The sequence below is a fragment of the Dipodomys merriami genome, unplaced genomic scaffold, assembly GCF_024711535.1.
Source record: "Dipodomys merriami isolate MVZ:Mamm:240054 unplaced genomic scaffold, mDipMer1.0.p SCAF_10, whole genome shotgun sequence".
In the NCBI taxonomy this organism is placed as follows: Eukaryota; Metazoa; Chordata; class Mammalia; order Rodentia; family Heteromyidae; genus Dipodomys; species Dipodomys merriami.
This window is the reverse complement of record NW_027202271.1, coordinates 2,843,302-2,865,706: the sequence shown is the minus strand read 5'-3', so window position 1 is coordinate 2,865,706 and position 22,405 is coordinate 2,843,302. Positions and strand designations below refer to the sequence as shown.

At 47.8% G+C, this 22,405-nt stretch overlaps 1 protein-coding gene across 1 annotated transcript in view; it reads left to right on the top strand.

Moving 5' to 3' along the window:
* Nucleotides 1-20,006: 20,006 nt before the first annotated feature.
* Nucleotides 20,007-22,405, top strand: part of Amn1 (antagonist of mitotic exit network 1 homolog) — a 52,329-nt gene continuing 49,930 nt past the window's right edge. Inside the window, exon 1 of the mRNA XM_070038451.1 lies at nucleotides 20,007-20,249. Within this exon, the coding sequence (XP_069894552.1) occupies nucleotides 20,212-20,249 (38 nt within the window). The 5' untranslated portion in view covers nucleotides 20,007-20,211. The remainder of the gene's footprint in view (nucleotides 20,250-22,405) is intronic.

The following is a 22,405-nucleotide window of genomic DNA, read 5'->3' as shown; positions in this document are numbered from 1 at the left end:
GGGCATGAACTTGTACGCTCACTCAGCTTGCTTTCGTGCAGTCACTCTGCCACTTGATCACTCCTCCAGTTCTGCTTTTTGCTGGTGAATGATGACGTCCCTAGAGCGTCAGGGACTGTTCCTCTTGGGCTTGATATAGGAAGTGGGGACATACAGAATATACGTAAACAGAGGGCACAGGACACAGAGGACAAATGTAAGGTGAGTCAAGTCACCTCCTGAAAGTCCCCAAATATCTCATCTGTGGTTGTTACCCCAGTTCTTATGGTTGTCTGCATACTGTAAATAAGGGGAGATGATTGGTTCTGGTTGGTCCCCAAAGCACAGGCAGTCTTGCCCAGCCATGACCCCAAGTAACCTTTTAAGTATTTTTCTCTTTATTTGTATAAATTTATTTTTGTGTCTGTGTCGGTCCTAAGGCTTGAACTCAGGGCCTGGCAGCTGTCCCTGGGCCTTTTCTGCTCTAGGCTAGTGGATTACCACTTTGAGCCACAGCTCCACTTCTGATTTTCTGGTGGTTAATTGGAGATAAGAGCCTCGCAGACGTTCCTGCCCTGGCTGGCTTTGAGCTGTGTTCCTTTTAACTCAGCCTCCTGAGTAGCTAGATTACAGGTGTGAGTCATGAATGCATAGCCTTTTGTGTGTTTGTTTGTTTTTGGTGCCAGTCCTAGGGACTGAAGTCGGGGCCTGGGCACTGTCCCTGAGCTTCTGTTGTTCAAGACTAGCACTCTACCACTTGAGCCACAGAGCCATTTCTGGCTTTTTCTTTGTATGTGGTGCTGAGGAATGGAACCCAGGGCTTCATGCATGCAAAGCAAGCACTCTTAAACTAAGCCACATTCCCAGCCCCTTTTGTGGATTTTTTTTGGGGGGGTCCAGTTGTGGGGCCTGAACTCTGGGCCTGGGTGCTGTCCCTCAGCTCTTCAGCTCAAGGCTAGCACTCTACCACTTGAGCCACAGCGCCACTTCCGGCTTTTTTCTTTTTCCTTATGTGGTGCTGAGGAATCGAACCCAGGGCCTCATGCATGCAAGGCAAGCACTCTACCACTGAGCCACCTTCCCAGCCCCCTTGAGCTGTTTAGTACAAGTCTGGAGCCACACTTGACTTTCAGTTCTTGAATGGTTAGAGACAACAGTCCAACAGATTTTCTGCCTGAGCTGGCTTTTAACAGCAATCTAAGATATCTCAGCCTCATGAAAAACTAGGATTACAGGTGTAAGCCATGGGCTCCCTGCCACCAATAATCTTCTATGGCTGTCATGGCAAGTCTGAAGTGTCCCTAGAAAAAGCAAAGAGAATTTTTAAACAGCAATAGTTGCTCTGATCACAGCTCTGAGAGGGTCTGGGAAGGTGGCTCAGTGGTAGAGTGCTTGCCTTGCATGCATGAGGGCCTGGGTTCCATTCCTCAACACTACATAAGCAGAAAAAGCTGGAAGTGGCACTGTGGCTCAAGTGATAGAGGGCTAGCTTTCAGCTGAAGGTCTGAGGGACAGCGCCCAGGCCCAGAGTTCAGGCCCCACGACCAACCAAAAAAAAAAAATAAAAAGAAAGAAAAAAGAAAAGTATTTATGAAAGCCAGAAGTGGCACTGGGGCTCAAGTGGTAGAGTGCTAGCCTTGAGCTGAAGAGCTGAGGGACAGTGCCCAGGCCCAGAGTTCAAGTCCCACAAGTGACCAAAAACAAACAAAGAAAAAATAGCTCTAAGGGACTCCAAAAGGAGCTGCTGCTGTATTGGCTTGATAGCTCCAAGGACCTTGGCAAAAACTGAGGTACTGAAGTTGGGGACCTGTAAGGTCCTCTTCAGGACCTTTAAGAGTACCTGCAATGTCACTAACAATGGGAGGGATTCAAGATCCACAAAGGATCAGCTTCAGGTTCCATCCTTGCTGTTGCCTGTGGCAGTTCTTAGAGACCAAGAAAGATTGACAGCTGTCAATTGTTGTACATGAAAATCAGGACTCCTGAAAGACCACCAGAGACCATGACCAATGCAAACAGCAAAAGAGTCATTTATTTGTAAGCTCGAGCTTGGTCCTCCGCGCACTCTGTAACCAGTGATGCTAAGAGGCCTCGAACCTAAAATCAGCATGGTTTTTATAGTATTGAACAAACAAGTTTAGGGGATTTCCACACAAGCAGTTACACAATTGGTAGATATTTACAGAGATTATACGATTGGTCCACGTTTGACAGTTTGACGGTTGCAAAACTGTTGTTTCTGGAACACCCGGTGCTTGGGTAATTGTTCTGTTTCTCTATCTGTGGTTTATCCGAGAATTGTCTTTTTTCTCTCTCTTGGGGTTACTCTGAGGGCAGCCTAGCACAAGATGGTGAGGTTAATCTCAAAATGGAGTTACTTTGGTTTTTCACAATCAAGTGGCCCAAGTGCCCACATCTGAAAACATTAATAAAAACAAAAAAACATCAAGAGGTACTTATGAGCCAGGTGCTGGTGGCTCACATCTGTAATCCTAGCTACTCAGAAGGCTGAGATCTGAGGATTTAGGTTCAAAACCACCTTGGAAAGGAAAGTCCCTGAAACTCTTACCTCCATTTAACTATTTAAAAAGCCAGAAGTGGAACTATGGCTCCAAGTGGTAGAGGGCTAGCCTTGAAAAGCTCAGGATTAGCACCCATACCCTGGGTTCAAGCCCCAGGACCAACACCAAAAACAAAAAACAGGTGTTTATGACGAATAAAGGATGTTAATTGTGTGGTTTTTGTTTTCCTGAGTTTTTCCTCAAAGCTAGCACTCTGCCATTTGAACATGGAGCAGAAATTAACATTCTGAAATGTTTAACCCACACACAAATATACTTTACAAAGAGTTGGCTCTTCCTTCTCTGTCATACCTATCTTGAGACTAAAATAATTTAAGCTAGTGACAAAACTGGTTGACTTTGAACTTCACCTTAGTCTTCTCTAACAAGTATAGCTAGGCTCTGAACCTTATTTGAATCTTTGTTCTAGGTAGAACCAAACCCTGACTATGTTGGAGGTCTAAAGTACAGGAAACATATGCTATCTGGGGTTTCCTGTTGTTTGTTACCAGCCTAGCTCTTGTTGTGAGTTTCTAAAACCCAAGACTCTCTTGGCCTCCCTCCCTTCCTCTTTTCACAGATACCTGCTTCCTGTGTCCTGGGGTATATAAAAGATAAGCCACCCACTTCTTCCCTGAGACCTTTTCTGCCTAAATTCTGCATATCCCTTTATTGAAATAACTTCCCTTCCAAAAAAACCTTACAATGTTCTAAGGTTTGAATTCACATCTTTTTTTCTTTTTGTTGGTCGTGGGGCTTGAACTCTGGGCCTGGGCACTGTCCCTCAGCTCTTCAGCTCAAGGCTAGCGCTCTACCAGTTGAGGCACAATGACACTTCCAGTTTTCTGGTGGCTTATTGGAGATAAGAGTTTCACAGCTTTTCCTGCCCAGGCTGGCTTTGAACCAAGATTCTCAGATCTTAGTCTCCTGAGTAGCTAGGATTACAGGTGTGAGCCACCAGCACCCTAAGTACTGCCCCTGACCTTTTTTTCTCTCTCTTTTTTTTTTGGGGGGGGGGGTGGAGTCCATTCGTGGGGCCTGAACTCTGGGCCTGGGTGCTGTCCCTGAGCTCTTCAGCTCAAGGCTAGCGCTCTACCACTTGAGCCACAGCGCCACTTCCGGCTTTTTTCTTTTTGCTTATGGGTGCTAAGGAATCGAAACCAGGGCCTCATGCATGCAAGGCAAGCGCTCTACTACTGAGCCACCTTCCCAGCCCTTTTTTATAATTTTTTGTTGTTGTTGGTCATGGGGCTTGAACTCTGGACCTGGGCACTGTCCCTCAGCTCTTCAGCTCAAGGTGAGTGCTCTACTGCTTGAACCACAGCGCCACTTCTCTCTCTTAAGTCTATCACTTGAGCCAAAGCTTCACTTCGGGCTTTTTTTTTGCGGGGGGGGGGGGGGCTAGTTAGTTGGAGAAAAGAATCTCATGGACTGTCCTCCTTATTCTGGCTTCAAACTGCGAGCCTCCTTGTAAACCACCAGCAACCGGCACAATTTTTAAATTATAATTTTAAGGCTTGGAACTTTCATTTATTACTACATATTTTTTTTCACACACACACATATACATATATATGGAAGGGGTTAAGATTGGATTGCTGGTACTCAGAAGGCTGAGAACTGGACCCTGGAAAGGTCAAACAGACAGGCAAGACAAACCTTTAAAGTACAATTAACTAGACCCTAAGATGTTTAAGCTAGAGCTGTTTGGACCCTATAAAGCTTGAGACCTTGGGAATAAGATGAATGTTTGTGTTATGGTTAAATGTTTGCCACTATTCCCTAACAATTAGGGTGTCCATTATCACTATATACAAACTATACCTCATGTTAATGGCTGTAACCACAAAATAGATTGGTATCTTATTTTCGGCACATACTTGTAGTTGCTTCCCCTGTAAGGGACTAAATAAATAAGCTTGCTAACTGTAGCTCAGGGTTCAGAAGCTGGTGAGCACTGGACCCCCTAGAACCCCACTTTTCTATCCTCTGTCTCCTTTCTCATTTCTTCACTATGTATTCTAAATATAGAGTAGGGCAAGGTTGAAGACTTAGCTCAATTGGTAGAGCGCTAGCCAATAAAAGCTGCATTTCAATTTTGTTTTTGTTTTTGTTTTTGGTGTCAGTCCTTGGGCTGTCCCTGAGCTCTTTTGCTAAAGTCTAGTGTTCTACCACTTGAGTCACAGGCTTTTTTTTTTTTTTTTTTTTTTTTTTTGGTTGGCTGTGGAGCTTGAACTTAGTGCCTGAATACTGTTCCTGAGCCTCTTTGTGCTCAAGGCTAGAGCGCTACCACTTGAGCCACAGTGCCACTTCCGGTTTTTGAATGGTTAATTGGGCACAGAAGTCTCACCAGGACTTTTCTGCCTGGGACAGCTTCCAACTGCGATCCTCAGATCTCAGCCTCCTGAATAACTAGGATTATAGGCATGAGCCACCAGTGTCCTACTTCAGCTTCACTTTTGACTGTTGTTGGTTAATTGGAGATAAAGAGCCTCACAGACTTTCCTGCCTAGGCTGACTTTGAACCGCAATCCTCAAATCTGTCTTCTGATTACAGGTATGAGCCACTGGGACCTGGCTCGCATCTCACTATTTTATCCAATGATAGTCAGTTTTTCCTTTCTTCTATCCTTTAGGGAAAGTTGATTTTCTCTATCTCCCTTGTCCCCCAGGGAAAAAATAGCCTTCTCCTTGCTTCTTTTGTTCTCTGGAGTTGGACACCTCTATCTTCTAGAACTTGACTGCAGAAGTAACTTTCTGGGGAAAGAAACTAAAGACTTTGTAAGGTTTTAAGTGAGAAAAGAACACGCAGGAGGTGGTGAAGGAAGGAGAGGTCGCGCAGAGTCTGCTTGTAGCAGGGTTTATATGGCCAGGGTCAGCAGGAACTTTTTTTTTTTTTTTGGTTGGTAGTGAGGCTTGAACTATAGCATTGGGCGCTGTCCTTGTGCTCTTCAGCTCAAGGCAAGTGCTCTACCACTTGAGCCACAGCGCCACATCCGGTTTTCTAGTGGTTTATTGGAGATAAGAGTCTCACAGACTTTCCTGCCCGGGCTGGCTTTGAACAGTGATCCTCAGATCTCAGCCTCCTGATTACAGATTTCTCCTAGGATTACAGACATGAGCCACCGGCGCCTGGCTAGCAGGCCTGAACTCTGGGCCTGGGCATTGTCCCTCAGCTCTTCAGCTCAAGGCTAGCACTCTACCACTTGAGCCACAGCGCCACTTCCGGCTTTTTTCTTTTTGCTTATGTGGTGCTGAGGAATCGAACCCAGGGCCTCATGCATGCAAGGCAAGCGCTCTACCACTGAGCCAGCCCCGTAGCAGGAACTTTTAACATGTAACTTGTTTTGCGAGTTTGAGCAGTTTTGGGCTAGTGCCCCCGTAGGACAGGACGATTGGGACAGGTGGTGTATAATTGGGACAGGTGGTGTATAATTGGGACAGGTGGTGTATAAGGAAGTGGCTTTTCTCAGCTGTTTCTGCATTCCAGTGGCCTGTCATTCTGGCATCTTTTTGGTAATAGGATGTCAGTAGTCACTGGGCTACGGTGGAGAAGTTTGCTAGCTTTTAAGGCTAAGAGCAGGGCTGGGTCTCATTCCTCTTACTGCCTCCATTGCATTTATCAGGCACATAAGAGGGCCCATTGCTGGTGGCTGGGAGGGAAGTCCATCAACTCCCATAACTGAGACCTGGGAAGGAATTAAGGGGCCTGAGTAGGAACGGAGGACCAAACAGGTAGCCCCTGAATTGTCCAAAAAGTAAATGGCCTTACCTGCTACCTGGATCGTTACCCTAGGCTTGACAAGGGTGACCGGGATCGGCGAACCAGGGCCAAAGCAGTCTTCAGCGGCAAGGCCCAGGACCAAAGGGGGCAAGTCAGGGGAGGGAAGAACTGTACTTCCAAGGCTAAGCGTAGAGGGGTGTCGGTCTTCCAGTGTCCCTTTTAATTGCACAGCGGACATGGTGCCTGGGGAGGACGGGGTTTAGGGCATTGCCTTGTCCAGTGCCCCTCCTGGCCACACTTGAAGCAGGGTCCAGGTAGTTGGCGCTTTTCTCCAGAACCATGTGTTGTAGAGGGCCTTAGGGCAGCGAGCAGGGCTTGGGCTTGGTAGGCTGCCTTAGTGAGAGCAGCCTTCCCTATCAGCCTTTTCCTGTTCCTCACAGGCATGGAAAACTTTAAAGGCCATGTTCACCAGGTCATGGATAGGGGTTTGACAACTATGGATGTCCTATTAACAAAAAGATGCCAAAATGACAGACCTCAGGAGGGTAGAGGCAACTGAGAAAAGCCACTTCCTTATAGACCACCTGTCCCAATTGTCCTGTCCTTTGGAGGCACTAGCCCAAAACTGTCCAAACTTGCAAAACAAGTTACATGCTAAAAGTTCCTGCTGACCCTGGCCATTTAAACTCTGCTACAAGCAGACTCCGAGTGACCTCTCTCATCCTGACCAGGGAGTTTGCTCAGGAGTATACCCCAATACACTTTCCTTCCTTCACCTTTACCTCCTCCTGCATGACCTTCCCTCACCTAAAACCTTACAGACTTCAGCTATGAGACTTTTTTTTGTCTGTGTGTCAATCCTAAGGTTTGAATTCAGGGCCTCATACTGTTGCTTGGCTTCTTCACTCAAGGCTGACACTCTACCACTTGAACCACACTTCTACTTCTAGATTTTTGCTTCATTTTGGAGATAAGTTTCTCACAGAAGTTTCTCCCATTGCTAGCTTTGAACCACCATCCTCTCATCTGAGCTTCCTGAGTAACCAAGAAGTATGAACTACCAGAGCCTGGCTAACAAGATAATTTTTGTTGATGATAGGCTCCATCTTCTATGATTTGCTACCTTTCCAAATAAATCCTTTAACAATTTGTCCAACATCTTGCCCCCAAGTCACTGGCTTTCTTCAGGGGCTAGCAATAAACATGGTGTCATGGTTTTGGACCCATGGTTATTTAAGTCTTGGAAATCTCCCTGCTGGTAAGTATATGGTATATTAAGTAGGTAGGTTTCACTAGGTAGCCAATGAAGAGAACCACGCACTATTCAGGCAGGAAAAGAAGTTTATTTACCGAATAAAGAAGTTTATTTGCCCCCACTACATGGTGGAGAGGCCTGGCTGAAAGGGGAGACCTGCCCACAGACCAGGACTTTTCTAAGCCTGGGACAGGAAGAGGTGTGGCCAGGTGGAAGAAAGATGTGGCCATATTGGATCTGGATGTGACCTCAGGGCCTGGGTCCCACCGATGGTCAGGTGGAAGGCCAGAGGCGACCCAGAATGTAACCTAGCAGGATGGGGAGGAGACTGCTTCCCAGCATGTCAGTTACCTAGGTAACAGGTACTGGGTAGAAACTTAGCCAAAAGGTAGGGTTGTGTCCGCACCAGGCCTGCATGGCCCAGGGCAGACCTTATAGTAAGACAGAATTATTATACATGAAATTCAAACATTAGTGACTATAACCAAGTTGCACTGAAATACAGCCATGCTAGTCATGCAATATATGGCTGCTTTTTTGTGTGTGTGGGGGGTCCGGTTGTGGGGCCACTTGAGCCACAGCGCCACTTCCAGCTTTTTTCTTTTTGCTTATGTGGTGCTGAGGAATTGAACCCAGGGCCTCATGCATGCAAGGCAAGTGCTCTACCACTGAGCCACCTTCCCAGCCGCTATATGGCTGCTTTTGAAATCACTTCTTTGGAGAAGTAGTCATCAAGCCAGTAGGACCCATAAAACCTCAAATATTTACTTGTTATCCCTTTGTAAAAAAAAAAAAAAAAAAGGATGGTAAGCCCATTGTCCTTCAATAATCTTGTCACTCTCCATGTAATTATTGCCAATTCTTTGTAACTATATACATACATACTGTTAGGAAAATGGAGGAGAAAGAACAGGCCTGACTCAATCACAACAGGCAAGGACTGTTAATTGAGGAACAGTAAGGGACAACCTTCCTGCAGGATTGGAGGTCGTACAAGGAGGTGGACTTGTGGGCTAGAGATGGTACTTGTTAGGTCTTTAAAAAGAGGTAGCCGAGTAAGAACCACACTATGCACATAGTATTCAGGTAAGGAGTAGGTTTATTCATGTTGGCCCTCCATGCAGCTGGGAAAGAGAGTTGAGAAAGAGAGGAAGCTGGGAAAGAGCTAGAAAAGAGCTAGAAAAGAGGAAAGAGCTGGGAAAGACATATGGGAAAGAGAGGAAGCTGGGAAAGAGCTAGAAGAGAGCTAGAAGAGAGTCTGGCCTGAGCTGGGCCTTTTTTTTTTTTTTTTTTTTGTCGGTCGTGGGGCTTGAACTCTGGGCCTGGGCGCTGTCCCTCAGCTCTAAAGCTCAAGGAGAGCGCTCTACCACTTGAGCTACAGCGCCACTTCCGGTTTTCTGGTGGTTTATTGGAGATAGGAGTCTCACGGTCTCTCCTGCCCGGGCTGGCTTTGAACCGCGATCCTCAGATCTCAGCCTCCTGAGTAGCTAGGATTACAGGCATGAGCCACCAGCGGCCAGCTTGAGCTGGGCCTTATCTAGGGTATGGGGGGGTGTGTGGCCGAATCAAATTCAGATGTGACCTCAGCGGATGCAGATGTGACCTCTTCCAGGTATGCCAGTTGCCTAGGTAATGCAGGTAACTGGGCAGAGACGTTGCTGTAAGGAGGGTGGAGTCTGCTCCCCATCCAGGAGCAGACCTTACAGTACTGAAGTAAGGAGGCTGGTGCTATATTGGCCACATGGTGGATGATAGGGTCTGGCATCTTGTCTTCATGCTGGGGGAAGGAAACCACTCCCCCACCCCCATCACCTGCCTTCCAGGTAGTGGGTATGCTTGGACCCATGGAGGCAGGGGCAGGCACTTGGCTGATAGGTTACTGAATCTGTCAGTCTAGTGCCTGGGACTGGGAATTTCCTAAGGATCTTTCTGCGCTGACCTATTTAGGCCCGGACCAGCCTAGCTGCTAGGGCTCTCTGAGATTGTGTCCTGTGTCCTGCTTCCCGGCTCATCTCCAGTCATCATGGAGTCCCAATTGAGCTCTCCATTGGAGCTGAATTGGCTTGGTATTGTTTATAGGGTAAAGGCAGGGGTTCTGGCTTTAAGTTATGCAAAGATAGGTGCTTTGTCTTTGCTTTAACTACACTTGGTGTTATTCTCTGAATTTCCAGGTAAGAATGCATCCTGCCATAAAACAGATCCTTATCCTTGAAACAAGGAGACACCCTGCTATCTGCATTTGGGGCATCGTGTCAGGCAGTTGTGAATTCTTGGGTGAGAAATGCATCCCTTAGGAAAGAATGCATTCAGTTGCCTCTCTTTGAAGCAAAGTTAGCATTTCTAAGTTTTTAGACACCATATTTCTGAGTTGCATATGAAGTACCAAGCCGCAGACCCCCCCCCCCCCCAAGACCACCAGGGAGCTGTTGCCAATGTAAGTGCATGAGAGTGGTTTATTACTGTAAGGTCCGTTCCTGGATGGCCAGCAGACTCCACCCTCTCGCAGCAAAGTCTCCACCCAGTACCTGCATTACCTAGGCAACTGGGACACCTGGAAGAGGTCACATCTGAATTTGATGTGGCCACACCTTTCCCCGCCCATACCCTACATAAGGCCTAGCCCAGGCCCAGACGCTCCCTTTTTTTCTCTCTGTTCGTTTCTAGCTCTTGCTGCTCTTTTCTTGCTCTCTTGCTCTCTCTCTTTCCCAGCCACGTGGAGTGCCAACCTTGCCTGGTCCCAGCAGGTCTACCCCTTACCTGAATACCACGTGAGTGCTACTGTTCTTACCCCTCTCTCTGCTCTTTTCTGGCTCTTTTCTCTCTCTTTCCTCTCTTCCCAGCTCTCTCATTCCCAGGCCTTTCCCAGCCACGTGGAGTGCCAACCTTGCCTGGTCCCAGCAGGTCTACTAAATAAACCTACCCCTTACCTGAATACCACGTGCATGCTGGTGCTGTTCTAACTCGGCTACCTCTTTTTAAAAACCTAACAATTACAGCTCAAGCAGGACTCACAAATCTTCCCTGATGCAGCAAGTCCAAAATGTGAGCCACAACCCCTTGTCCAGCAGGGTTTTTATTGAATATGTAGCAGGGGGAAGGATCATTACAACATTGGTTATGTGATTGGTCATCGGTTTGCGGATGAATCTTGTCTCAAGCTCATTGGTTAGGGGGTATAATCATGTGTCGTATAATCATGTGTAGTAAGTAAGGGAAGAGGCTTTCCAGCTTAATGGCTATAGGATAGGTTAAATCATACATAGCAAGCATCTCATTGGTGGGCTAACCACAGGAATGTTAAATTGAGGGTGCTGTTCCTAAATCATTTCCTGCACTAAATTGCTTCCTGCTAGGGTAGGTGTGTTAACCAGTCAGAGCGGTCTCAAATTCCTGGACTGGTCAGGGCGGCCTGACCTCTTAGTAATTTTTACTGTATTATTGCCTTGGAGCAGAACTAACACTTATTTTCCAGTAAGAGATGACAGATTTTCCTTATAGTTTTGTTTGAAATTACTGCTAAACTTATTTTTGGTCTCTCACCTACACCAGGCCTCAGTTTCCCTGTTATCCTGCTTCATTTGTAAAGCTGAATTCGGAAATCCTTACCCAAAAGACCACCAGAGACCGTCACCAATGTAAAAGCAAAGGAGTATTTATTGCAAGCTCGAGCTTGGTCCCCACGCTTACATGGCAGCAGCCAATGACGCTGAGAGGCCCCGAGCCCAGGGTTACAGCACTTTTTATACATTTTTGAGGGAAGGCAGGGGCTTTGCATACATCATAACTTCTTGTAACAAATGACTACAAACCATGGGAAAATCATAAAACAACTCTATAGTATGATTGGCGCACTACAAAGCTGGAAAGGAGCCGGGCGCTGGTGGCTCATGCCTGTAATCCTAGCTACTCAGGAGGCTGAGATCTGAGAATCGCGGTTCAAAGCCAGCCCGGGCAGGAAAGACCGTGAGACTCCTATCTCCAATAAACCACTAGAAAACCGGAAGTGGCGCTGTAGCTCAAGTGGTAGAGCGCTCTCCTTGAGCTTTAGAGCTGAGGGACAGCGCCCAAGCCCAGAGTTCAAGCCCCATGACCCACAAAAAAAAAAAAAAAGCTGGAAAGGACCAGAAACAAGTTGTTGGTTAAATCAAGGGGCTGACGTACTTTAAACTGGTTGGCTTGCACCACAGGGGAGTCTCAAGAGGATAGGTGCTAAACTGCAGGGTGTCTGGTTTAGATAATGCTCACCAGACCCCAAGAGGGGCAGTTCTGGAATTTCAGATACCTTGACATACTGTCTTGAGAAAACACCATCTGTGGTTCCGAGAATTGTTTGTGCAAGGCTTGCTGTCCTAATTCCTAGCATTGGGGCTGAAGTTGGTCAAGGGTTAAGTTGCAGAACTGAGATGGGGGTCTTAAGTGAAATGGAGTTGCTTAGGTTCCTTACATTTCCCTCAAAATGACTTTTGTTCCTGTAGTAGGAAGACCCCCTACACAGGCAAGCTCACCTAGTCGTCTGGAGTGACAGAGCCCACCGCAACAGAATTGTTAACTGAAGTAGTATCTGAGAGGAGACTAGACTTGAACTGGTACAGCTTCTCTCCAGGCTTTGCCTTTGTTTTAGGGATTTTAGAAAAAAAAAAAACCTTTAAACAAGGTTAACTAGACCTTGGCTCCAACCAGCCTAATTCCTGGAATGGAAAGAATGCCTCTAGGTCCCCTCCCCTTAACAACCTGTTAAGGACTGACTATTAAAACAGGTTGTAATCTGGCTCATACTGGCAACAACAGGAGTTTACCGTAAACTCCACCTTTTTCACCTGCTTATGGTAAACTCCACTAAACTCCTCCTTTGTGTATAGTTACCGTAAGCTCCACCTTACCTGTTGAATTTGTGAGTCATTTAAACCAAAAGTGATAGACTGGTTTAAACAGCCATTATGTGACAAACTGTAACCTCATTGGCCACCTGCATGTGGTCTAGTATGACTGGGCAATCTTTTGGGTGTGTGACAATCTCATTGGTCACCTGCGTGACCAGGCTTGACCTCGTGAGTTTTGCCTTTAAAAACCAAAGTACAGGGGCTGGGAAGGTAGCTCAGTGGTAGAGCACTTGCCTTGCATGCTTGAGGCCCTGGGTTCGATTCCTCAGCACCACATAAGCAGAAAAAAGACGGAAGTGGCTCTGTGGCTCAAGTGGTAGAGCGCTAGCCTTGAGCTGAAGAGCTGAGGGACAGCGCCCAGGCCCAGAGTTCAGGCCCCATGATTGGATCCCCCCCCCAAAAAAAAAAAAAACACCAAAAAAACAAAGACCGTGGTCCACTCGGGGTCGCAGTATCAGCTCCTGAACCTGTGCTGCGGCCCTGGCCGGTCAGCGTAGGAACCTTCTCAATAAAGTTGCTTCTTTATTAACAACTTTGTTGCAGTGGGCTCTGTCACTCCGGATGACTAGGTGGGCTTGCCTGCCTGAGTAGGGGGTCTTCCTACTACATTAACAAAGAAGCAACTTTATTGAGAAGGTTCCTATACAGACCAGCAGCACAGGCTCTGAAGTTGATACTGCAACCCCGAGCAGCCTCCATACTTTGGTTTTCAAAGGCAAAATCCATGAGGTAGAGCCTGGTCACATGCAGGTGACCAATGGGATCATAACATGCACAAAGGATTGTACAATCATACCAGACCACACACAGGTGGCCAATGAGGTTACTGTTTGTCTGTAATGGCTGTTTAAAGCAGCCTGTCACCTGGGTTTAAAATAGCATGCAAATTTAGTGGGTAAGGTGAGGTCTACTTTTGGTGGGCAAAAGGCAGAGTTAACCAGAGCACATGCAAAAGGCAGGGTTTGCCATAAGCATGTGGTGTCGCCAGTTGGAGCCAGATTACAACCTATCTGTTTTATGGGTCAGTCTGTTTTTGTTGTTGTTGTTTTGTTTTTTGGCGGTTATGGGGCTTGAACTCTGGGCCTGGGTGCTGTCCCTGTGCACCTTCAGCTCAAGGCAAGTGCTCTACTGCTTGAGCCACAGCGCCACTTCTGGTTTTCTGTCCCGACCCACAGGATGTCAACGAGGGCAGTAAACCTAAGCTAGAAGGAATGAAGGGACAAGAGACACCAAGAATGACAGCAAGACAAGGGTTCTGATCAAGCTGCAAATTTTTATTTTTCACACAGGGGTATTTATATGCTTGGAATAAGGAAGCTTTTTCATTGGCCATTAAGGAAGCTTTTTCATTGGCCATAGCAGTGCAGGATGTTTGCTTAGGGCAGGGGGAAAGGGTGGTCGTTAGCAGTTGCAGGATGTTTACTTAGGGCAGGATGAGGGTAGGATTCCTGAGAGTGGTTCTGTAAACTCAGCCTCAAGATGTTCCAGTGAGATAGTCAAGCCTATTATGTTGAGAGACTCAACTTTTGGCTCCCGACAGTTTTCTAGGGGTTTATTGGCGATAAGAGTCTCACGAATGTTCCGCCCGGGCTGGTTTTGAACCGAGATCCTCAGATCTCAAGCCTCCAGAGTAGCTAGGATTACAGGCGTGAGCCATCGGTGCCCAGATTAAGAGTCAGTCTTTAACTCAACAATCAGGGGTGGATTAAGGTTGTTAAGGGAAGGGAGACCAGATGCATTTTATTTTTTCATTCCGGGGAACTAGGCCCATCAAATCTAAAATCCCTAAAACAAAGACAGAGCTCAAAATGGAATCAGACCAGCTTTGGCCTCATCTCAGGGTCCACTTCAGTTCCCTTAATTTTAAGGGAAGTACATGAAGGAATATCTCCTGTATTTGCTGTTAGCTGACCGTACCTCATTTTTCCTAGTCTATTGGGCTTCAGTCTTGTGTGACTATGCAGTCTTTTGTGTGTGTTGGAAACCCATTGGCCTGCAGGCCAGGCTTGACCGCATGGATTTTTGCCTTTAAAAACCCTAGCTTGTGTTATGGGGAAAAGAGTCCACCACTCAGAGACAGTCTCATGTAAAAAGATGACTTTATTGGGGAAATAGATAGCTGACCAGCCAGGGACACAGCACAGACCGAAACTGCAATGCCAAGCGGTCCTCAAGCTGGGGTTTTTAAAGGCAAAATCCATGCAGTCAGGTCTGCCCACACACAGGTGACCAATGGGTTTGTAGTCATATCAGGCAGGTGGCCAATGGAGTTACAGTCTGCCTTATAAAACTTAGCTGTTTAAAACTAACCTATCATTTTGGTTTGAATTGGTGCGAGAATTTGGTGGGCAAAAGGTGAGGCTTACATTTTGGCAGGCAAAAGCATATTTCCTGACCCTGAGGTATTTGTGGGAAACTGGTATTTTGATTCTCAGGGGCAGGGCCAACTCCTAGTGCATTAAAGATGGAGTCAGTTTTGGGTCCCCTTAACACTAGGAGACCCTTCCCCTCTACACTTATGGGCCATTCAGGGTCACAGTTTCAGCTTCTGAGTCTGTGCTATGTTCCTGGCCTGTCAGCTATCCACTTCCCCAATAAATTCATCTTTTTGCATGAGGCTGTCTCTGATTGGTGGACTCTCCTCCCTGCAGCATCCGAATGTTAGACGAATTTAAGGGAAGCTTGGACATAGAATTAACAAAGTAATTCTACAAAAAGTGGATGGAAAAAAAAAAAACAGAGAAAAAGAGAATAAATTCTACCTGAAAGATGCCCCTTCTCTCTGACCTGAAGTCCTACTCTTTCCCCTCAATGCAGTTCTGAGCTATGGAATGTCCTCTTCACTAAAATAAGGCTGAGTAAAGGCTGGGATGTAGCTCAGTGGCAAAGCGCTTGCCTAGCAAGCGCAATGTCCTGGGTTCAATCCCCAGTACCAAAAAAAAAAAAAAAAAAGATAAAATAAGGCCAAGTAAGTTCATCTTTGCATATCTTTATATTAATGATTTATAGAATGAAATATGGTTACTGGAGCTAAGTAATGCCATCTTGTCCTCATCACCATCTTGGCATCTTAACATGCTGGGGAATTTTCAGCCAGTTCTTTGAACTACAGAGGACTTCTTAGCTGTTATGAGTTGTTAAGCACTATAAAAGTGTATTCTTTGAATTGCAGATGCATCATGGGTTGGTTGTTTAGCTCCAGAAAAGTTTTGCTCCAGAGAATAACTTGCCCCTGGTTGTCCTTGATTGTTCCAAGGCACAGCTAACTGTGCCTTGATTGCCCCAGATTGTTCTCCCTATTGCTTTGCTTCAGTAGAACACACTTTGCTAGTCCCCATACCATGTGATGTCTGCCTGGGTATGTTTTTTACTTTTAATAAGCTTTGTAATAACTGTACATGGGGCTGCGGGTCCTCTGGGACGTGAGTCCACTTGCAGTTACTTTCTAATAAAGACTCCCTGTAAGGTCTGTGTAGTGTTCCAGCTTCCCAGGACCAGTGGGACTTGAACCCACATCAATGAGTCACCAGCAATCAATCAAACTGGCTGGAAGCCTTTCTATTAGCCACATGGCATCTGTCCCTAGCCCAAAGAGCTAGGGATTTTCATAGGAAGGGGTTACAAGTAGGTGATGTTTACCAAACCAAACAAGCAAGGTTACAGAAGCAAAACTTAGCCTTGAGTCACAAGAGCATAGGCAAAACCTAATTTTGACTTAGCATGATCAATACTATCAACGCTATTATTACAAAAAGTCAAAACATTTTGCAAGATTAAATGAAAGATTATTAGACTTTGCCAGAGAATCACTTAGATAGCCAAGTACATTTATTTCCAGGAAAAGAGGCTGGCAAGGCTCCTTCTCACAAGAGAGAAGTGAGAAGCAGCACTGGCTACTGTCTGAGGTGACCTATATAACCTAGGGGGGCAGGGTTTAGAAGGGGCTGGAAGAGACTAGGAGGCAAAGACCCTGGTGTGGACGTTGTTAGGTTTTTAAAAAGAGGTAGCCGAGTAAGAACTGCACCAGCACACACGTGGTATTCAGGTAAGGGGTAGCTTTATTCAGTAGACCTGCTGGGACCAGGCAAGGGTGGCACTCCACGTGACTGGGAAAGGCCTGGGAATGAGAGAGAGCTGGGAAAGAGAGAGGAAAGAGCTAGAAAAGAGCAGAAAGAGGGGTAAGAACAGCAGCACTCACGTGGTATTCAGGTAAGGGGTAGGTTTATTCAGTAGACCTGATGGGACCAGGCAAGGTTGGCACTCCACGTGGCTGGGAAAGAGAGAGAGCAAGAAAAGAACAGCAAGAGAGCATCTGGGCCTGGGCTAGGCCTTATGTAGGGTATGGGCAGGGAAAGGTGTGGCCACATCAAATTCAGATGTGACCTCAGCGGATGCAGATGTGACCTCTTCCAGGTGTCCCAGTTGCCTAGGTAATGCAGGTACTGGGTGGAGACTTTGCTGTGAGGAGGGTGGAGTCTGCTAGCCATCCAGGAGCGGACCTTACAGACGTGTGGGCCAGGGACTTCATCATGGCAGACTAGGATATACGGTTGCTGTCCAAATAGTAGATAAGGGTCCTGCAGCTGGCCAGACCTGAAGGTCACTCTAAGGGGCTCCTGTTGTCTTATATGGTGGTAGCTGCCCCAGAGAAGTGCCATCCCAAGGTAAAGGGGGCTAGAAGTTGATTATTTACTGCCTTTACTACTTGGGTCTACTGTTGCCTAGGAAGGGAGCATGCTAAACTGTGGAAGGGAAGGTGTGGACTAAGCTATGGGAAGGGAGCTCATTTCGCTAACACATATCTTTGGCTTACAGAAGTCAAACATAACTTTGAGAAGGGGTAGTATATTTTAAATCTCAAAACATTAGAAACTTGTTCCATGGTTCTCAAAACATTAGAAACTCATTCCCATGGTTGGGGGTGCACTGAAATTTTCTTTGCAGAGATGATTTTTGTTATGAAGTTCAGGTCTGGCTAGTGCCATATTTGTCACATGGTGGATAGTAGGGTCTGGCATCTTGTCTTCATGATGGGGGCAGGAAAAGCCCCTGCCCATCACCTGCCTCCCAGGTAAGGGGTGTGCCTAGACCCCTGGAGGCAGGGGTGGGGACTTGGCTGATTGGTTACTGAATCTGTCAGTCCACTACCTGGGACTGGGAATGTCCTGAGGATCTGCCCACCCTGTGCCATCCCTATTTAGGCCTGGACCAGTCCAGCTGCCAGGACACCATGCCACCTGTGTCTCTGTGACCATGTCCTATGTCTTGTCTCCTGGCTGTCTCCAGTCATCATGACATCCCTATTCAGCTCTCCATTGGAGCTGAATTGGCTTTGTGGTATTCTTGTTATTTCTTCCTCTTTAGCATGTTTCCTAGCTGTGTTATGTGTATTTGCCTGCTGCAGGCCTTTGTAACAACTGGCAGTCTGTGAAAAACCTAAGCAATTCCATTTTACTTAAGACCCCATCTCAGTTCTGCGACTTAACTCGTGGCCCACTTTAGCCCCAATGCTAGGAATTTATGACAGAAAGCCATACACAATTCTTGGAGCCATAGATGGTGTTTGCTTAAGGCAGGTGCTAGCCCCCAAGTAACTTTGCCCCTGAGTGACCATGAGCTAAGAATTTCAGTTAAAACCATATAATGTTCTGACCAACCAGTTCTTCAGAGCCCAGGGCAAAACATGCCATGCATACTGTTGATCCAGGTGTGACTCATAACCGTTTGTGGTCAAGCTATGGACCAAGGATATTTTCCTGTAAAGGTCAACCAATCATATTTGCCTAGCTTAGCTTGCTTTAAATGTTAACCAATAATGTAATTTCTTATGTAAAAGTTCCTTAAAGTTGTTTGTTCAATACTATAAAAACTGTGCTGATTCTATGCTCGGGGCCTCTTAGTGTCACCGGTTGCGGAGTGCGCCAAGGACCAAGCTCGAGCTTGCAATAAACGACTCTTTGCTGTTTGCATTGATCGTGGTCTCTGGTGGTCTGTGAGGGGGCATCCGAAAATGGGGTATTTCAGTCTGCAACCTGTTAACTGTATAATAAAGACTCCAATATTCTATATTTTAAAATGTAACTTCTGGGATGATTTACCTTACAACAGTTGTTGTTGGTCCTGGGCCTGAACTCTGGGCATGGGTGCTGTCTCACAGCTCTTCAGCTCAAGGCCAGTGCTCAACCACTAGAACCACAGCGCCACTTCCGGCTTTTTCTGCTTATGTGGTGCTGAGAAATCACACCCAGGGCCTCATGCATACAAGGCACCCTACCACTGAGCCACCCTCCCAGCTCCCGAAATGATTTTTATTATAAGCTCCTGACTAATACAGCAACTCAGTACAGCTGGTGATAAGCCTCAAGGTTGTCACTGGCCTTCAGCGAAGTTTGTGGTAAACTGCAAAGTTGCCAGCCTGAGAAACTTGAGAGAGGGAGAGATGTTTGCTTTTTTATTTTTATTTTATTTTATTTTTGGTTGTGGGTTTTTAACTCTGGGCCTGAGCGCTGTCCCTCAGCTCTTCAGCTCAAGACCAGCGCTCTACCACTTGACCCACAGTACCATTTCCTTTTCTGATTGTTTACTCGAGTGAAAAGTCTTACAGACTCTCCTGCCTGGGCTGGTTTTGAAATGTGATCCTCAGATCTCAGCCTTGTGAGTAGCTAGGATTACAGGTGTGAGCCACCAGCCCTTGGCTTGATGTTTCCGATTTCACATTTTTGTTCCCATGGATATTCTTTTTCAAGGGAAAGGGGCTCAGGGGAGAGGGTAAGTTTCCTGAAGGAGGGACTGAGGCTAGAAAATGGAACTTTCTGCCAGTGAATAGTAACTCAGGTACTTTGAATTTTTGGTGGGAATTATTACAGTCTGCCCTGGAACCTGCCCTCCCTACCTCCTGCATAAATCTCCTCCCAGTACTTGCTTTACCTAGGTAACTGGCACACCTGGAAACAGTCACCCCCACCCCCTCCTCCATGGTCACGTCCTTGGCCATCCCGCCATCCCCTCACAACTCCCATCGGACCTGGGGAGGGTCCCAGAACCTGAGGTCACATCTGGATCCAGTGTGGATCCTTTGCCCCATTGGGCCTGCGGAGGGGTTGCCCCTTTGGCCTTGTGCTCTCCGGGATACACGGCAGGGCAGCCCGAATATCATCTGGTGTGCTCTCCATCCGCTCCTTTCTTAGACCTGTTTACCTTACACTCACAATTCCATCTCTTAAAGCTTCTTTGTCTCCCTGATTCAGTTCCCATAGAACATCATACTCGAGAACTAAACCAGTAAAGGGCAGTCACTCTGGGTATGAAAGCACAGGGATCCGTACTCCCGCGAGCATGCGTGTGCACTGCCAGGAGCCGGTCCCAGCCACCAGCGCATCGCTGCAGCAGGAGCGACACCAATCATGTTCTGTGGTACGACCTTGACCTCTCGGTGGCCCTTTGTCCTATGACCTTGACCTCTCGGCCGTCCCTGGACACCACGGAACTCTCCCAGGCTGCTGTGCCACTGGAACTCTGGAGAAACTTCCCTGAGCCCCCCCCCCCGGCTCAGGAAGAACTACAACTCCCATGGTGCTTCGCGATGGCTTAAGGCTCGTCGATCTTTTCTCACAACTCCTTCAGCACAGCCCTCCATAGGTCGGTCCCGGAGGCCACGACGCTCCCCCGCCCGGGACTCCCTGGTCACCGGGCTCTGCGTGACGTCACCAGGACTACGCCTCGCGCGGGAGACGGCAGTTGGCCGATGGTCCCTGGCTGGGGTGGCGGTGGCTCTGAGACTGAGGAAGAGGCCTGCGAGAGAGGCGGGCCGCGATGCCTTCCCAGCGGCGGGTCAGTCAGCTCCTGGAACTGTGAGTGCACCCGCCCCGCCTCCCCTCCGGGCAGCCGGACCGCGCGGCCCTCCCCTCCCCACCGAGGCCCGTTCGTGCTGAGGGTCTCCTAGCCGAGGACCGTTGTGCAGCGGGGGTCTGCGGGGCGGGCCTCCCCTCGGCGAGCATCCCGGGCCTCCGTTAGTCTCAGTCTCCAGATGCCTCTCCAAAACCGCCAGTAAAACCCTGCCCAGTCGCCGCGAGTGGGGGGGGGGGGTGACAGGAAACCGGGGACCCCGGGGAGTAGGGGTTTGAGAACGGCGGTGCTGGCTGGGCGCCGTTGGCGCATGCGCGGGGCCCCTCCGGCCGGTGTCCGGGCCTCGCGCCCCGCGGGCCTTGGCAGTACCCACCTCGGGGACCCCAGGGAGGGGTGGGCCGGACACCTCGGGACGGCACCGGAAGCCTGCCCTGCAAGTGGAAACACGACGACGTTTCACACAGAAACTGCAGTTACCATGGCAATGGCATCGGGAGCCTCGAGTCCATTAGGAGTTGCCACGGTTGAAGGCGAAGGAGAACAATCTAGTTGAGCTGCACGAGGCCCTCTAAACTATGAGATTTGGCTTGTCATCCCCTAAGCTCTTGGCCCTGAGGCAGCAGTCACTGTCAGTACAAGGGAAATCCTCGATTCTCCCGTGGGAGAATTTGGAACTCAGTAGAGACCTGAGGGAAATACCTGGCATTATTGTTCTTTTACTTTTCTCCCCTCCCCTCCCTCTTTCTTTTTTTTCTTCCTCCCTCTTTTCCTCCTTCCCTCCTTCCCTCTCTCTTCTTCCCTCTCTCCCTCCCTCCCTCACTCTTTCTTTCTTCCTTTCTTCCTTTCTTTGTCGGTCATGGGGTTTGAACATTGGGCTTGGGCGCTGTCCCTCAGCTCTTCACTCAAGGCAAGCGCTCTGCCTCTTGAGCCACAACAGCACCACTTCCAGTTTTCTAGTGGTTTATTGGAGATAAGAGTCTCATGGCCTTTCCTGCCCAAACTGGCTTTGAACTGTGATCCTCAGATCTCAGCCTGGCTTGCTTGCTTGCTTGCTTGATTCCTTCCTTCCTCCCTCCCTCTCTCTCTCTCTTTCTTGTCCTGGGGCTTGAACTCCGGGCCTGGGTGCTATACCTGAGCTATTTTGCTCAAGGCTAGCCCTTGAGCACTTGCATTAATCAGAGAAGAGTCTCTTGGGACTTTTCTGCCTGGACTGGCTTCAAACCCTGATCCTCAGATCTCAGCCTCCTCAATAGCTAGGATTACAGCTGTGAGCCAAGATTCTCTCTCTTTTTTATTTTGGTCGGTCGTGGGGCTTGAACTCTGGGCTTGGCGCTGCCCCTCAGCTCTTCAGCTCAAGGTGAGCGCTCTACCATTTGAGCTACAGCACCACTTCCGGTTTTTCTAGTTGTTTATTGGAGATAAGACTCTCATAGACTTCCCTGCCCAGGCTGGCTTGAAACCACAATCCTCAGATCTCAGCGTCCTCAGTAGCTAGGATTACAGGCGTGAGCCACTGGCACCCTGCTCTCTTTTCTTTTTTGGTGACCCTGGGGCTTGAACTTAGCCTGTGTGGTGTCCCTGAGTCTCTTTGTGCTCAAGGCTAGCACTCAACTACATGAGTCACAGTGCCACTTCCAGCTTTTATTGAGTAGTTTATTGGAGATAAGCATCTAATGGACTTTCTCATCAAGGCTTGCTAAGAACTGGGATCCTCAAATCTTAGCCTCCTGAGTAGCTAGGATTATAGGGATGAGCCACCGCCCCCAGCCTTTTCTTTTCATCCTTCCTCTCTTTGTGTGTGTGTGTGTGTGTGTGTGTGTGTGTGTGTGTGTGTGTGTGTGTGCGTGTGCGTGCGCATCTGTGCCAGTATGCCAGTACTGGAGTTTGAACTCAGGGCCTTATGCTCAATCTTCACTGAAGATTGGCTCTCTACCACTTAAGCCCTAGCTCCACTTAAGCATTTTGCTGGTTAACTGAAGATGAGTCTCACAGACTTTCCTGTCTGGGCCTCAGTTCTCAGCATCCTGAGTAGTTAGGATTACAAGGTCTGAAGCACTAATGCCCAGTTGCATCAGTTATTGGTGAGTTTTACATCAGATCCAAATGGGATTTTATTTCCATCCTTAATGATAAGAATGGAAAGTATGAAGATAGACTACCA